Consider the following 18,414-nt stretch of genomic DNA (forward strand, 5'->3'; position numbering starts at 1 on the left):
TTGACCAAGCTTTAGTAATGGAGAGTAACTGAAGGAGAGAGTACACAGAGAGCAATAATTCAGTGAAGTTTGACTTTTATTTCATAATATCCCATGACACATGGAGTATCTATTTGAAGAATGTGCTACTTTCACTTAAATGTCTTCATGTTTTTCCAAATACAGCACATCATGTCACAACCAGAATGGTGTTTTTATTCTTTAACTAGATCTGGATAAAAATCAGGGAGGGAAAACTGCATGTAAAAGTGTTATCATGGTTTTCAAAAACATTCAAAGAAATAGCTACAGATGTGTAATTATTTTTTATGTGTGGTAATGGAGCAGTTCTCTTTAGATCACAAGTGTGGCACGTATAATCCTGGTTGTATAAGATGGTATGCTATGAAAAATCAAGAGCAGAATCCAAGCGCTAACAGCACCTGAAGGCATCATTTATGTGTAGATAACTGCTACATGCACATATATGAATGGAGCTTCTGCTAGGCCTCTTTCGTACATCTGTGTCTCTAGTACATGTGACGTTCATTTTAATACATACCGGAGACACGAACTCATGTAGACTCATTAAAATCAATGGGACTGGTCACATATCCGTGTTTTCACACGGATTGTGCTCCACATGGTCAGATGCCTGTTTTCTGCCGGCAGCATGGGTGTCACAAGGACCTCACTCTGATGTGATCCGTGTAACATCAGTGTGACACGTACCACAGAAAAGAGAGGTGGCGTAAAAAAATTAAAAATGTTAATATCTGTCTCCAGAGCTACTGTTGATACCGGGTCTCACTTATTATGCTCATGCGTATTCACTGCACTCACTGTGGACCCAAAAGCAAGAGAAGTGCTGGAGACAGTAGTACCGGAGACAGGTAAGTATACCAGCTTATGCTATCGGTGTGCTTTACGGATGTCACACAAATAGCAGAGGTTCAGCACACGTAACACACACAAACGGAGTTACACACGCAACTTCATCACGAACCATGCAAAACGTTCATGTTTTGCACAGACATGTGAAGGAGGACTTAAGGGTGCTTTACACGCTGTAACATCGCTTGCGATCTTGTTAGCGATGTGACATGCCAGATCGCAGATGCGATCTGCCGAGATCGCACATAGGTCGTTTTTATAGCACCGGTCACCTGTGCGATCTCGGCACAGTGTCACATCGCTAACGAGATCTCTAGCGATGACGCAGCTTGTAAAGCAGCCTTTAGGCTGGGTTAACAAATGTTAAAATACATGGTCAAAATTGTTGGTACCCCTCATTTAATGAAAGGAAAATCCACAATGGTAACAGAAATAACTTGAATCTAACAAAAGTAATAATAAATTAAAAATCTATGAAAATGAACAAATGAAAGTCAGACATTGCTTTTCTACTATCACAGAATTTTATAAAAATAAAACTCATGAAATAGGCCTGGACAGAAATGATGGCGCCCTCCTCCTTAACTTAATATTTTGTTGCACAACCTTTTGATGCAATCACTGCAATCAAATGATTCCTGTAACTGTCAATGAGACTTCTGAACCTCTCGATGGGTATTTTGGCCACTCCTCAAGAGCAAACTGCTCCAGTTTTTTGTGTTTGAAAGTTGCCTTTTCCAGACAGCATGTTTCAGCTCTTTCCAAAGATGCTCAATAGGATTTAGGATAGGGGTCATAGAAGGCCACTTCAGAATAGTCCAATGTTTTTCTCTTAGCCATTTTTGGGTGTTGTTAGCTGTGTGTTTTGGGTCATTATCCTATTGCAAGACACATGACCTGCGACTGAGACAAGCTTCCTGACACTGGGCAGCACATTTCTCTCTAGAATCCCTTGATAGTCTTGAGATTTCATTGTACCCTGCACAGATTCAAGACACCCTGTGCCAGATGCAGCAAAGCAGCCCCAGAACATAATTGAGCCTCCTCCATGTTTTACAGTGAGCGACAGTGTTTTTTTTCTTGATATGCTTAATTTTTCCGTCTGTTAACATAGAACTGATGTGCCTTGCCAAAAAGTTCTATTTTTGTCTCATCTGTGCATAGGACATTCTCCCAGAAGCTTTGCGGCTTGTCAACATATAGTTTGGCAAATTTCAGTCTGGCTATTTTGTGTTGTGAAGTCCACTTTGGCTCAAACAACGATGGATGGTGCAATCTGACACTGATATTCCTTGAGCTTGAAGTTCACTTTTAATCTCTTTAGAAGTTTTTCTGGGCTCTTTTGTAACCATTCGTATTATCCGTCTCTTTGATTTGTCATCAATTTTCCTCCTGTGGCCACGTCCAGGGATGTTGTCTACAGTCCCATGAATCTTAAATTTCTGAATAGTATGTGCAACTGTAGTCACAGGAACATCAAGCTGCTTGGAGTTGGTCTTATAACCTTTACCGTTAACATGCTTATCTGTCATTTTCTTTCTAATCTCCTGAAACAACTCCTTCCTTCGCTTCCTCTGGTCCATGTTAAGTGTGGTACACACCATGTCACCAAACAGAACAGTGAGTACCTGTAGCCCTATATACAGACCCACTGACACCTGTGATGCTAATTAGAAGACATACCTTGATTTAACATGTCCCTTTTGTCAAATTATTTTCCGGGGTATCATCATTTCTGTCCAGGCCTATTTCATAAGTTTTATTTTAAAAAAAAATCTGTAGCATTGATGAAAAGCAATGTCTGACTTTCATTTGTTCATTTTCATAGATTTTTAGTTTATTATTACTTTTGTCAGATTCATGTTATTTCTGTAACCATTGTGGGTTTTCCTTTTATTAAACGAGGGGTACCAACAATTTTGACCATGTGTGTACATTACATCCAACTCAGCTTTTGGAGACTGATGCAAATCAACGGATCCGTGTTCATGACAAAATTATGTAAAAAATGCTTCAGTTGTCATCAGGCTTTTCCACCATTTACTCCCAGGTGCTGCCATTGTGACCTAGTATCTGGCATGGATATTGGGGTAATGCTATCTCTCAAACCTGATCTAGCCTAATTTAATTAGCCTATTATTTTATGATGATATTAATAAAAATAACATAGACAATAAGAGTATTCTGTATTGTTCTGAAATAAAAATTTTCATGCAGACATCAGGTTTCCTTTTCTTTTTCTGTAACTAGAGCTTTTAAGCCTTGTCAATGGACAGGGGACCTGTGAAGATGGATCATGTTATCCAACAATTGGAGACCTTTTAGTAGGACGCAGCAACCAGCTCTCGGCATCTTCAACGTGTGGGCAGGAGGAGCCAGAGAGATACTGCATCATCAGCTACTTAGAGGTGACATTTATTGTGGCACTAAGGAAATATCAGAAAAGTGTACAACAATTCCCCAGGATAACCTGCCCTTAGGGGCACTTTGCACGCTGCGACATCGCACCTGCGATCTCGTTGGGGTCAAATTGAAAGTGACGCACATCCGGTGCCGGCAATGATGTCGCAGCGTGTAAAGCCTAGATACACCGAATACCGATTGCAAAAACATCACAATCGGGTGATCGGAGTAACGTCGGTCATTTTCATGAATTCGCTGCAGCGACAGGTACGATGTTGTTCCTCATTCCTGCAGCAGCACACATCGCTGTGTATGAAGCCACAGGAGCGAAGAACATCTCCTACCTGCGTCCTGGCTGCAATGAGGAAGGAAGGAGGTGGGCGGGATGTTGACGTCCCGCTCATCTCCGCCCCTCCGCTTCTTTTGGCCGCCTGCTGTGTGACGTCGCGGTGACGGCACACGACCCGCCCCCTTAGGAAGGAGGCAGGTCGCCGGCCAGAGAGACGTCGCAGGACAGGTATGTGCCGTGTGAAGCTGCCGTAGCGATAATGTTCGCTACGGCATCTATCACTAGATATCGCACCTGTGACGGGGGCGGGGCCTATCGTGTTCGGCATCGCAAGTATCGGCTTGCGATGTCGTAGTGTGCAAAGTGCCCCTTAGTGTTTTATAACATTGTTTAGTTTTCCCAGTCCTTCCTTCCCATTATTTTCCTATCCTTATATTTATTTATTTTTTTGCTCCTTTTCTTTCTCATCTTTTTTCCCTTTATTAGCGTATCATACTCAGCTTTTTTTGTTTTAAATGATCCCTATTATATGATACACTTATTTTTCCATATTGCATCCTACTATAACTATAATTCTATGTGATGCTGGATAAACGTAACTAGGTATGCTTACGACATGTATTATTCTGATATTAAATATTAAAATCTATGGGTAAAGGGAACCCACCATGTGAAAAAGGCTATTAACCTGCAGATATAAGGTTAATCAACAGGTTAATAGCGTTCTGGCGGCCACCACATTGAGAGCACTGCTGCCAGAAGGAAATTAACATTATTCCTCCCAGCAGACTTGGGCTTTCAGTCATAGGGATACGGATGGCATAGTTTAAGTCACCGCTCTGTGCATAGTGAGCGGCGGCTGTAACCACACCCCCAGCACTGACTGACAGCCGACTCTGTATAACGTATACAGAACCAGCTCATTTCCTTCTGGTAACGGGGCTCTCAGTGCTGTAGATCCATTGTTTCAGAAGAATATTTAACTGCATATCTGCAGGTTAATAGCGTTTTACTACATGATAGGCTCCTTTCATCCAGATTCCTGATAAATAGCTATATTTTATGTGCCATGTTCTTAAAGCATTATAAACTAGAAAACCTTACAGTGTGCACATGGTGTTGAAGTAAACCTGTTATCATTAGTTCTGAATGCTGATATCTTTATTTTTTCTACTCTGCTTCTGATTTCTTGGAGTATAAACTTTATTACTATAACTTTGGTTTACTTTCCTGAAAAACTGTTTTCCCAGTTGTAATGAAGATCATAGTAGGATATATAATACACCAAACTGCATTATTAACATGAGTTTATTTTGCAGTTAGTACTTAGGGGTACTTTACACGTTGCGACATCGCTAGCATCGGCTAGCGATGTGCAGCGCGATAGTACCCGCCCCCGTCGCACATGCGATATCTTGTGATTACTGCCTTAGCGAACATTATCGCTACGGCAGCATCACACGCACTTACCTGGTCGGCGACGTCACGGTGACTGCCGAACAATCCCTCCTTCAAGGGGGAGGTGCGTTCGGCGTCACCGCGACATCACCACGACGTCACTAAGCGGGCGGCCAATAGAAGTGGAGGGGCGTAGATGAGGGGGACGTAACATCCCACCCACCTCCTTCCTTCCGCATTGGCAGTGGGACGCAGGTAAGGAGATGTTTATCGGTCCTGCGGCTTCACACACAGCGATGTGTGTTGCTGCAGGAACGACAAACAACATCGTATCAGCAGCAGGAGCGACATTATGGAAAGGAACGACGTGACACAGATCAGCGATTTTTGACTGTTATGCGCTTGTTCATCGTCGCTCCTAGGGTTTACACATTGCGATGTCGCTACCGGCGCCGGATGTGCGTCACAACAACTGTGACCCCGACGATATATCAGTAGCGATGTCGCAACGTGTAAAATACCCCTTAGTGTTTGTTTTTTCACCTAAAATATAAAATATGTTCATAACTCTATCTATCTATCGATTTATCTATCTATCTATAATATTTTTGTATATTTATTTGTCTCTTTTAATATAGGATGATCAGAAATGTTTCATCTGTGATTCTAGAAATCCATATAATCAATACTATCATGCTAACAGCCATCGGATTGAAAATGTTATTTCAACATTTGATCCAGATTGGAAGAAGAAGTGGTGGCAGTCAGAAAATGGTGAGACTATGATGGGGTTAAAAGTATAAGTCTAAACCATAAGCAATAAACTACTATACATAGTATACATAGTAAATACATAAAGTAAAGAATGTATCATAAGAATGTTTACAGTTCAGATTATTTTAAAAAAAATATATAAAATATATTTAAATACTAATTGTAATTTGGAAATAAAAAAAAATATGTGTAAACATTTATTCCAATCATTTTTATTTTAAAGTTAATGATTTACAACAAATTATTAATTGCAGTTTAAACCACTGAATTCATGATATTATGGCTGAAAGCCACCCAATAATAGCAAAATCAGCCTAATATGTATGCAGGCCTCTTGACAATATTTCCCAATGATTCTGAGATAATTTTTTTCATGACACATTTTACTTTATGTTAAATAAGGAATGAAATTACTGTGCTTGTACCAATCCCCAAATAAAATGGTGGTCGTAAGTCACCTGATATGCTTTAGTAATTGAGAAGCTGTTTAAATCTCTCTAAAAAAAAACAAGAAAAACCTATTTCCATTTAAAAGATCAACATATACACATTCAACTGGGAACTCGAATGTGTATATGTTGATATTTTAAATGATAATTGTTTTTCTTTAGAGAGAGATTTAAACGTCTTCTCAATTACGAAAGCATATCAGGTGACTTAGGAACACCATTTTCTTTTGGGGATTGGTACAAGCACAGTAATTTCACTCATTATTTAACCTAACAGGAGTGTTTTTCTGCTATTATATCTCCAGGCTTCCTTCTCCGTTTCACTCTCTAATTTGCCTTTTCAGGGCACAGATACCACTGATCTACATTTTACTTTATGTTAGTGGTAAATATAGGTCAATATTTTTGTGTTTATTTGTGAAACTAGCAGAATTTTGGCAAAAATGAAGACAAATATTCAAAGTTTGAATCTTTATCATTATATTGCGAAAAATTGTGAATGTCTCAAAATATATTTGGGACTTAGTCATTCAGAAAACTGAAGTGTTATAGAAAATATCAGCACTCCAATATTGCCGAATATCTGGCTCCTACACTATCCCATATGAAGCACAAGGCCCTAAAACGTCATAATTCTACTGTGGGTCCAGTTATTTAATGATGAAGTGGGGGTTTTGGTCAAGAAATTGTTGGGTGAATAACTTTGTTTGGGCCACCATGAGATTTACAAATTTCTCAGAGGAAAAAGTCAGAAAAAGTCGATTTCTGTGTGGCTGGCAGTATCAAATTGGATAACTGATCAGGCCACAAAATCAGGAATCTGAGGTTCATGATCTTTGGGCAGTGAGGTCTACAGGGCATCGCTAATGGTGGGTGCTGGCTCATTTGCACTTCTTGGATGACTGTAATGTTTGCGGGTGCAAGTAGGGAGTGGACTCACTGGGCCAAAGCACACAGAATACCTGAGGGGCGTGACTATGGCTTACACAAGGTTTTTACCAGAGCCTCTGATGGTGTGGGTGGATTTGAGCTGCAGGTAGAAACCAGTTGTCACTCAGGGAGACATGGTACTGCAACAGCTGACCTCAGTAGCATGAACATGGACAGTCTCTAATGAGGCAAGTGCAGCCATGACAGCTGATGCGGCAGGTTTGGTTGATAGAGCACAATGCAGCAGCAGCCGGTACAGCAGGCTTGGTAAATAGGATATAATGCAGCAGCAACAGCTGGGATAGCAGGCTTGGCCAATCCGGTACAATGCAGCAGAGCTAGGGACAGCAGGCTTGGCCAATATGGTACAATGCCGCAACAGCCGGGACAGCAGGCTTTGCCTATGCAGTATGATGCAGCAGTGGCTGGGACAGCAGGCTTGGCCGATATGGTACAATATAGCAGTGGCGGTCAGGATTGCAGGTTTGGCCAATATGAAATAATGTAGAAGCAGCCAGGACTACAAAACAGATAGAAGTAAGTAACACAGCATCAGAATATTAGTAAGGGATGTGCACAATTGGCAAGCATCTCTAGAATTAGACCACACTGCCCAGGCACCGCCCATAAAGAGAGGTTACCTAAAATATCATCCATAGGCAGGACACTTCCGGGTTAGGGCACACTGGCTCTTTAAGAAAAGGTGTGCGCGCCTTAAGAGGGCTCCCAGGAGACCTGTGCAGTGTGTGCAGGCCCTGGGAGTCAACAGCAGGGACCAGCAATGGAGCAGCCACCGCTAAGTGGCTGAGAGGGTGAATGTGCAGGCATCCCCGCTGGTGGAGGGAGGCAGGTCAGTGCAGGGATGCTGGTAAGGGCATTACAGCGTCTAAATGGGGGTTCATTAATACTAGAAGATGAAGAGGAGGTAGAGGAAAAATATAGGAATGTGGCATATTCTCCAACATTATTTGTGTCAGAGGCAAGGAAGACGTATGCTTCCTCAGCTGAATGCAATATTATTCATGTGAATAGTGTGTGTCTGTACTAATTTTCACGTGTGTGTGTGGGATAACTAAATTTTATTCAGGTGTGTGTCTTTTGTACAGTATCTTAATTATTAATTTATTAGATTAGAATAGAAGAAAGCAAAAAAAGGAATATCTCAAAATAATCTGGAAATAAAAAGATATAAATAAAATTAAAAGGAGAATCTAAAAATTTGGTAAAATTAAAAAAATGTACTAAATGGACAGCAATAAATACTGTTACTGAACATCCACAACTAAGTTACGCTAACTGTAGTTCTATGTACTTGAAAAAAAAAGCTAGTTTAATCATAATTACATACGCTGCACAAAAATATAAATGCAACACTTTTGTTTTATGCTCTCATTTGCTGAGCTGAGCTGAGCTCATGGGCTCAACACATGAGCTGAACTCTAAAATTCTAAGACTTTTTTATGTACACCAAAGGCCCTTTTCTCTCAACTACTGTTCACAATTTTGTCTACATCTGTGTTAAGGCCCTGTCACACACACACAGATAAATCTGTGGCAGATCTGTGGCAGATCTGTGGCAGATCTGTGGCAGATCTGTGGCAGATCTGTGGCAGATCTGTGGCAGATCTGTGGTTGCAGTGAAATTGTGGACAATCAGTGCCAGGTTTGTGGCTGTGGTTGTGTAGGCCCAGTAGTCTGCATTTTAGCACAGTAAGGCTCCCACAGTAATGCATGTTGGTTGCGCATGTGCTGTTTCATGCATCTAGTAGTCAAATTATTTTAATTTTTGCTTCTACTGAGTCGTTGTTTACAACACTGGCAAATATCAAAAGTTGGGTAATCCTTTGCGGTCTCAAAAAAGGCACAGCCTAGGCAACCCTTTATGCAAACTGCAAAGCCACGACTGCTGCTGGCCATAGCTAGAGTTGTGGGTAAGGATGCAGTGCTTCTCATGGTTGCATCACTACATGTTTGTGCGGGAATTGTTAACGTAACATCCTTGGCTTCCTACTTTTCCTCCTCCTCTGCTGAGCTACTCAGCTGCATGCCTCTGAGTTCACACCAAGTGGGATCTCGAACTTCATCGTCATGCTCTACTTTTTACAACTCCTCCTCTTCCTGACATCACAGGACAGTACATGTGCACCTCAGGTATCTAAGTCTCACCACCACCACTCCCGGGGGTTAATGTCAGTTGACGAGAGTCGGGATACTGCTCGAACCCTACTTCATCCAGGATCCAACTGGCAAAGATTTTGGCATCGGTGAAGATGCATTCCTCCTCTTGAGTTTGGTAATCTTTGGAACAGACCTCTGATGCCCATGGGATAAAATGTGGAAATAGCTCTACAGACTCACCCATGTGTGGTTCACCACAGTTAGCTTGCTGCGTGGAGATTTGTGATGTGTGCAGAAATAAGTGTAATTGGGGTGGCACTTCTGAGGAATGAACTGTGTGTGATGTTGAGGTGCAGGGAGAGGATGAGAGGTCACTTGATGCAGCGCTTGCCATTCACTCTAGTACATACTGTTTATTAGCCTCATTTCAAAGTTCAAGCGATGTGCAGCTGCCAAAGAAATCTAGTGGAGTAGGCTGTCAAGTAACGGAAGTTGTTCTCATTTCTCTTGGGATAGGATGAGCTGGTGTTTGCTCACTAAAGCCTTGATGAACAGAACTTCCCACACGTACACTTCAAACATGCCACCTATTCACTCTTTCACCACAATCTCATCGTGATTTACCACTCATGGTTGATGTACCCTTCTCCTTCAATCAGATGTTTCACAACCCTACAGCCACACCTGTCAGACACCCAACACAAAAGATAAATTATTTATTTCTTGCCTGAGTTGGCAATATTGTAAAGGCACTAAAAAGTAACAATAACTCCAAATATGGTTCACTGCATCATTTAGAGCAGACAGTGAAAAGTACCAAGACCATGTTACCTATTTCACTAGCAAATTTCCAGCAAACACTACTAACTAACAATACCTAGAAATGAGATTGGCTGTGTAATTTTGAGCAGACAATGAAAACTGCCAAAACTTTTTTACTTAGTTCACTAGCAAATTTACAGCAGGCAGTACTAAGTAACAATACCTAGAAATGTGATTGACTGAATAATTTTCAGCAGGCAATGAAAACTACCAAGACCTTTTTACCTAGTCCACTAGCCAATTTACAGCAGGCAATACTAACTAACACTACATAGAAATATGATTGAACGCATATTTTTGCGCAGGCAGTAATATGCAGCAATAAGTAGAAATGTGTTTCACTTGCTAATTGGGAGCAGGCCATAATACGTAGCAATACCTAGAAATGTGTTTCACTGGCTAATTGGGAGCAGGCAGTAATACGTAGCAATAATTAGAAATGTGTTTCACTGGCTAATTGGGAGCACGCTGTAATACATAGCAATAACTAGAAATGTGTTTCACTGGCTAAGTGGGAGCATGCCGTAATACGCAGCAATATCTAGAAATGTGTTTCATTGGCTAATTGAGAGCAGGCCGTAATATGTAGCAATACTTAGAATTGTATTTCACTGGCTATTTGGGAGCAGGCTGTAATACGTAGCAATACCTAGAAATGTGTTTCACTGGCTAATTTGGAGTAAGCTGTAGTAAGTAGCAATAGCTATTTAGATCCTTCACTGTCAACTCTTTATTAGGCACTCACAAGTACCTATCTGTTACGTCCGGGTGGTGGAAACACTGGACCGTACACTTGTTTCCCCTGAGGAGGCAGCCAGGCCGGTCACCCCGCCAGAGGGTCTTGATGCACGGCAGCCGAAGCACTATTTGGTAGCCAGACAGTCCGTAGGGGAGCTGGAAAGGTGGATGTTGCTGAACACACGGAGTTCTGGACGGTAGTCCGGGTGACGAGGCTCAGGGTCCAAGGCCGGGTTGAAGGGTCAGGCGGGATCCGGAACCTGCTGAGCGATGGGACGGGTCACCCAACGGAGCCAGGGACTGGAGACTGGCGGAACTGCAGAGGTGGTCTAACATCCGCCGAAGTCACCGTCAGGGTACCGGAATGGACGGGGTTCGGAGCGGCTGGCGTGGCAGGACAGGCTCTGCGAGACAGACAGGGTTAATACAGGGTAAAGCAATATGGGGACCTGAACTCCTAGCTTACTAAACACGTAGAACAGGCCCCGCCCACCAGGAAAGAGAATCCTAATATACCCTGTACCTGTCTATGCAATTTCCTGTTAGAAAGTGCTGGCCCTTTAAGAAAGGGTCAATGACCGCGCGCGCGCCCTAATGCGCATGCGCGAGGCCCGAGTGCCAGAAGCCAGTCCAGGGAGCGGTGCGGAGGAAGCAGGGGTGCCCGGCAGGGTGTCCCACGTCGCTGAGGAGCGCCGGGAGCGGGGAGCTGGACGCAAGGAGGGCGCAGGCGAGGAAGAGAAGGCCGGGACCGGGGTGGTGAGTCGGGGACGCCGCCGGGAAGCGGGGAGCGGACCACAGGGACCGGAGAGCGGGGCATGGGGACCGGGAAGCGTGACAGTACCCCCTCCCCCACGCCCCCCTCCCCGCAACCGGGACAGGAAAGCACGAATCAGAGGAGTGCCGACATTCTCCCGGGGCTCCCAGGACCTATCCTCGGGACCATAACCCGCCCAGTCCACCAGGAAGTATTGCCGACCTCGTACGGTCTTCATGGCCACGATATCCCTTACCGCATAGATGTCATCGTCAGCGATAGGAGGAGGAGCAGGACTGGCAGCAGCGGAGAAGGGACCAAGGACGACAGGTTTGAGCAAGGAGACATGGAAGGAGTTGGGTATCCGCATCGTGGCCGGGAGCTGCAGTTTGTAGGAGACTGCATTAATCTTGCTGATGACTTTAAACGGCCCGATGTAACGAGGACCCAACTTGTACGATGGCAGCTTCAATCGGACATATTTGGAGGCAAGCCAGACCAGATCACCTGGGGAGAAACACGGGGGATCCAGGCGCCTCTTGTCCGCGTGTCTCTTCATCTGCAAGGAAGCACGCTCTAGGGAAGTCTTGACAGAGTTCCATATAGCTGAGAAGTCCCGGACTAGAGCATCTGCAGCGGGGACATCGGAAGCCGAGGATACTGGCAATGGGACAGAAGGCTGAAGTCCGTAAACGACCTGGAAGGGAGAGCTGGAGGTGGACTCGCTGATGTGTTGGTTGTGGGAGAATTCAGCCCAAGGTAGGAGCGTGGACCAATCGTCATGATGGATGTTGACGTAGTGGCGCAGGAAGGAGGTCAGGATCTGATTGACCCGTTCCACTTGGCCATTCGACTGAGGATGGTAGGCCGAAGAAAAGTCCAAGGATACTCCCAGATGTTTGCAGAGAGCCCTCCAGAAGCGCGAGGTAAACTGAGTTCCTCTGTCGGACACAATGTGTGCGGGGAAGCCATGCAATCGGAATATGTGTTGTATGAAGGAGTCAGCTAGCTCCTGGGCAGAGGGCAGCCCGGCCATGGGAACGAAGTGAGCCATCTTTGAGAAGCGATCCACCACAACCCATATGACTGTGTGTCCGGAGGATAAGGGTAAGTCCGTAATGAAGTCCATTGCAATATGTTGCCATGGAACGGAAGGAATGGGCAGAGGCAGAAGACGTCCATATGGTAGGTGCTTGGGTGTCTTGTTCCGGGCACAGGATGGACAGGCTGAGACGAAGGTTGCGACGTCTTTACGGAGAGACGGCCACCAGTAGTGACGGACAATCATACTCCAAGTCTTCTTCTGACCAGCATGGCCGGCGATCTTCGAGGCATGGCCCCAGAGCATGACTCTCTGTCTGTCAGTATCTGAGACATAGGTTTTCCCAGGGGGTATCTGAGTTAGAGCGACAGGAGCCACCGGAATGACTTTACTGGGGTTGATGATAGGCTGGAACGTCTCCTCCTCCAACTCCACGGGCACGAAGGACCTGGACAAAGCGTCTGCCCGCACGTTCTTATCCGCAGGCCGAAAATGGAGTTGGAAATCAAATCGAGCAAAAAACAAGGACCAGCGGGCTTGTCGCGGGTTCAGTCTTTGGGCTGACCGCAGGTACTCCAGATTCTTGTGGTCTGTGTATATGATCACAGGGTATACTGCTCCCTCCAAGAGGTAGTGCCATTCCTCCAAGGCCAGCTTAACGGCCAGTAGCTCCCGATCCCCGATAGTGTAGTTGCGTTCGGGTGCCGAGAAGCTCTTGGAGAAGAATCCGCAAGTGACCATCTTTCCGGAGGAGGAGTTCTGCATCAACACTGCCCCGGCTCCTGAGGAGGAGGCATCCACCTCTAAGGTGAACTGTCGGTTCAATTCAGGGCGATGGAGAACCGGGGAAGAAGCAAACGCCTGTTTCAAGGAGCAGAATGCGGCATCGGCCGCTGGTGGCCAGTCCTTAGGATTAGCTCCTTTGTTAGTCAAGGCAGAGAGAGGCGCAGTCAAGGCAGAGAAGTGCGGGATGAATTGACGATAATAGTTCGCAAAGCCGAGAAAGCGTTGGATAGCCTTCAGTCCGGAAGGAGGAGGCCAGTTGATGATGGCAGACACTTTCTCTGGGTCCATCTGCAGGCCAGTGTCCGAGATTACATAACCCAGGAAGGGAAGAGACGATTTTTCAAAGACGCACTTCTCGTACTTGGCGTATAGACGGTTCTCTCTAAGCCTCTGGAGAACTAGCTGCACGTTCTCTCTGTGGGTCTGTAGGTCCGGAGAGAAGACCAGGATGTCATCCAGATATACCACGACACAGACATAGAGGAGATCTCTGAACACGTCATTCACCAATTCTTGGAAGACTGCCGGAGCATTACACAGACCAAAGGGCATGACACAATACTCGTAGTGCCCATCCCGAGTGTTGAATGCGGTCTTCCATTCGTCTCCAGAGCGAATGCGAACCAGGTTATAGGCCCCACGGAGGTCCAACTTGGTGAATACACGAGCTCCTCGGAGCCGATCGAATAGTTCGGGGATAAGTGGCAGAGGGTATTTGTTTTTTACGGTGATCTGGTTTAATCCCCGGTAGTCAATGCAAGGGCGCAGATCACCTTCCTTCTTCTTGACGAAGAAAAAACCTGCTCCGGCAGGGGACGAAGATCTCCGAATGAACCCCTTAGCCAGGCTCTCGGTGATATAGGCAGACATAGCCCGTGTTTCAGCAGGGGACAAGGGGTATATCCTTCCTCTAGGAGGCGTAGTTCCTGGCAGTAAATCGATGGCACAGTCGTAGGGACGATGAGGCGGTAGTACCTCTGACTCCTTTTTATCAAAAACGTCCGAGAAGGACCAGTAGGCAGAAGGCAGTCCTGGTAGAGACTCTGGAACCGGAGGTCGTCGAATGGGCTGGATGGATTTCAGACATCTCTCGTGACACGAGGAGCCCCATCGGGTAATTTCACCTGTACTCTAGCTGACCGACGGTTCGTGTGCCCGTAACCATGGGAGTCCCAGCAGGATCTGATGAGACATGCGCGGGAGGACGTAGAAGGTGATCTTCTCGGTGTGCAGAGCACCTATCCGTACTTCCACAGGCTTGGTGATCAGTGAGACGGTGTCAGAGAGGGGTCTCCCATCTACAGAGGCGATCACCAGCGGTTTTTCTAGTGGGAGGACAGGCACCTGGTACTTATCCACCGTGGCCTGCTGGATGAAGTTGCCTGCTGCTCCGGAATCGAGATACGCCTCTGCCGTGAACCGGGTCTCTTCAGTAGTGACTTGGATAGTCCATGTAACGGAGTCTGAGAGAGTAACAGCACCTAGGGTGGCCTCTCCTACCAAGCCTAGGCTTTGGAGTTTCCCGGCTTCTCGGGACAAGAGCGTAGCAGGTGTGTGCCATCACCGCGGTCAATCTGCATGGGCTCGTAGGTAGACGCGCCAGGTGACGCCAACTGGGGAGGAGAGGAGTGCCTTATCGGACGCCTCTCGCCGGACACCTCTTTGGATCGTTCCTGAAAGCGAAGATCCACTCGAGTCGCTAGAGCAATCAGGGCATCCAGGGTGGAAGGCACGTCACGACCAGCCAGCTCATCTTTAATACGACCCGAGAGTCCCTCCCAGAAGGCGGCGGTTAGGGCCTCATTGTTCCACCCTAGTTCCGAGGCCAAGGTGCGAAAGCGAATAGCATATTGGCCCACCGTCAGAGTCCCCTGACGTAGCCGGAGGAGGGATGAGGCAGACGCGGAGGCGCGTCCGGGCTCGTCAAAGGTGCTACGAAAAGCCTGCAGGAACTCCTGGATGTCGGTAGTTACCGGATCCTCCTTCTCCCACAAGGGGTTCATCCAGGCCAGTGCCTCTCCCTCTAGATGGGACATCATGAACGCGACCTTGGCTTGGTCAGAGGCAAAAAGGTGCGGCAGCAGCTTGAAATGGAGGGAGCACTGATTTATGAATCCCCTGCAGGTCTTGGGATCTCCGGCGTACCGGGGTGGTGAGGCCAAACGAAGTTTGGAAGTATCCGAGGAGACTGCCACGGGAGCTGCGGCCGTGGATTGTGCAGTGGAAACCTGAGACGTCAAGGACGTGGCTGTTGTTTGTAGCGTGTTCAGGTGGGTATCCACAGAAGACATGAAGGCCAGCATGCGGGTCTGGGTCTCACGCTGTCGTATGAGTTCCTGCTGCAAGGCCGCTAGTGCTTCGTCGGGATCCATGGCCTGTTCTAGCTGTTACGTCCGGGTGGTGGAAACACTGGACCGTACACCGGTTTCCCCTGAGGAGGCAGCCAGGCCGGTCACCCCGCCAGAGGGGCACGGCAGCCGAAGCACTATTTGGTAGCCAGACAGTCCGTAGGGGAGCTGGAAAGGTGGATGTTGCTGAACACACGGAGTTCTGAACGGTAGTCCGGGTGACGAGGCTCAGGGTCCAAGGCCGGGTTGAAGGGTCAGGCGGGATCCGGAACCTGCTGAGCGATGGGACGGGTCACCCAACGGAGCCAGGGACTGGAGACTGGCGGAACTGCAGAGGTGGTGGAACATCCGCCGAAGTCACCGTCAGGGTACCGGAATGGACGGGGTTCGGAGCGGCTGGCGTGGCAGGATAGGCTCTGCGAGACAGACAGGGTTAATACAGGGTAAAGCAATACGGGGACCTGAACTCCTAGCTTACTAAACACGTAAAACAGGCCCCGCCCACCAGGAAAGAGAATCCTAATATACCCTGTACCTGTCTATGCAATTTCCTGTTAGAAAGTGCTGGCCCTTTAAGAAAGGGTCAATGACCGCACGCGCGCCCTAATGCGCATGCGCGAGGCCCGAGTGCCAGAAGCCAGTCCAGGGAGTGGTGCGGAGGAAGCAGGGGTGCCCGGCAGGGTGTCCCACGTCGCTGAGGAGCGCCGGGAGCGGGGAGCTGGACGCATGGAGGGCGCAGGCGAGGAAGAGGAGGCCGGGACCGGGGTGGTGAGTCGGGGACGCCGCCGGGAAGCGGGGAGCAAACCACGGGGACCAGAGAGCGGGGCACGGGGACCGGGAAGCGTGACACTATCCCTAATTCTGTCATTGCCGATTTGTGGCACACAGCTTTCCCTACACTGTACATCCCTATTCTATTCTACACTATCAGTATCCTATCTATCTAAGCTACCCATTATTAAACCACTAGCTAAGCTAACTATCTGCCAGCAGTGGTGGCAGCACCTTCCCTAATGTTTAACATTCGCAAAAGGGTGCAGTATGGCCGCATTTTATATGCAGATGGATATGTGATTTAGGCAGCCAATGACACAAGCCCTTGTGTCTGAACCTTGTGGATGTTTGCTGTGCTGTGATTGGCTGCAGGAACATACGCAAATAAAGTTAAGAAAAAAAATAGCACCTCACGCCTCTGGCTTCTCCCGATTCCCCACCCCCTCCACTCATTAAACACATCCCCCATTCATCATACAGTACCACAATCTTCTCCAAAAGCATAACATGTAATTAGAAAAGCATTTTTTTTAAAACTCAATCAGTGATCGAACAAAAACCGAACATTACTGACTTTTGAGTAAAGTTCTCGGGTTACCGAGCCCAAAGCAAACAGGTTAAGGATCGTACCGAATTTGAAATTGGCAAACCTTTATCGAACAGGTTTGCTCATCTCTAAACATGAGCAGCATGGATGCTGATCAATGATGTGTATCACTGATCAGCACTCAGTGGCTACAAGACACACGCACAGAAGTGCAGCAAAATAAAAAAAGGCAAAGATCGAGCAATCAAGTGCTGATCAGTGCTCGGTTGCAGAAGAGAGATGAGAGAAGGGGTAAAGGTGATGGAGAAAGTGGGGAAGGGGGTAGGAAGTGATTGGAGTAGAAATGAGGAACAGGTCAGGAATTCCATCAATCTTCAGTTCTTCAAGCCTTCAATCAGCAGAAGTAGTAACAGTGGAAGTCAGGCACAGCCTGAAGTAGTCTGTGGCAACACAATTTTCAACAGCTGAGAAGCATAATGACATAATGCACACATCTCCAAACTGGAATAAGGTAATATAGAGCAGTCTTTGAGAGATCAGACTGCCCTCCTGCTCACCAATTGCTGCAATCATATGTCTTCGTCCGATCGCACAAAACCATGCTGGAGCTGCTGACGCTGCCATATCCAAGCACCAGCCATTAATTGTAAGCCATAATCATCAACATTAACAGAAATAAACACTTGAAATAGTTCACTCTGTTTGTAATAACTCTATATAATATATGCGTTTTCCTTTTTGTATTGAATTACTGAAATAAATTAACTTTTTGATGATATTCTAATTTATTGAAATGCACTTGTATGTTGTGACGGCAGAATACTGAGATTTTTGATATGTAATTTTTCTGTGCAATGTAGTATTGATAATGTGTAATGTAAGGTTATGAGTGGTATTGTGGAGCATTTAACTTTTGGGGAGTTGTTGGACTGTAGGGTTGGTAACAGTTACTAGTTGGTAATGGTTACTAGCCCACCATGGTAAGGGTCAAGTGATAGGGAAAGTGATTGTTCATTCTGGAGGAGTCAGTGAAGACCAAGTGAGCAAAAGTGACGAATGTATAGTCAAGTAAAATATATCTTTGTACCGTGTTACCCAGTAGAGATAAAAAAATTGTTTAAAAGAACAGAGTCCTCAGTGGTTGATACCTTTTAATGACTAACTGAAAAGATGGTAATAATTGCAAGCTTTCGAGACTACTCAGGTCTGAGTAGTCTCGAAAGCTTGCAATTATTACCATCTTTTCAGTTAGCCATTAAAAGGAATGTATAGTCAGTCAGTCTTGAAGGTCAAATTCAGTGGGTGGTCTGTGTTAATAAAGGAGAAGGAGAGAAGACGGAAGGAAAGCTGGCGTGAACCTCGAATGTTG

At 46.1% G+C, this 18,414-nt stretch overlaps 1 protein-coding gene across 1 annotated transcript in view; it reads left to right on the top strand.

Moving 5' to 3' along the window:
* The first annotated feature begins 745 nt into the window (after positions 1-745).
* The window catches only part of LAMB4 (laminin subunit beta 4), a 225,831-nt gene continuing 208,162 nt past the window's right edge, over positions 746-18,414 (top strand). Inside the window, exons 1-3 of the mRNA XM_075343475.1 lie at positions 746-872; positions 3,124-3,281; positions 5,602-5,737. Coding sequence (XP_075199590.1) covers positions 746-872; positions 3,124-3,281; positions 5,602-5,737 — 421 coding nt within the window. The remainder of the gene's footprint in view (positions 873-3,123; positions 3,282-5,601; positions 5,738-18,414) is intronic.

Source organism: Anomaloglossus baeobatrachus, chromosome 4, assembly GCF_048569485.1.
Source record: "Anomaloglossus baeobatrachus isolate aAnoBae1 chromosome 4, aAnoBae1.hap1, whole genome shotgun sequence".
NCBI lineage: Eukaryota > Metazoa > Chordata > Amphibia > Anura > Aromobatidae > Anomaloglossus > Anomaloglossus baeobatrachus.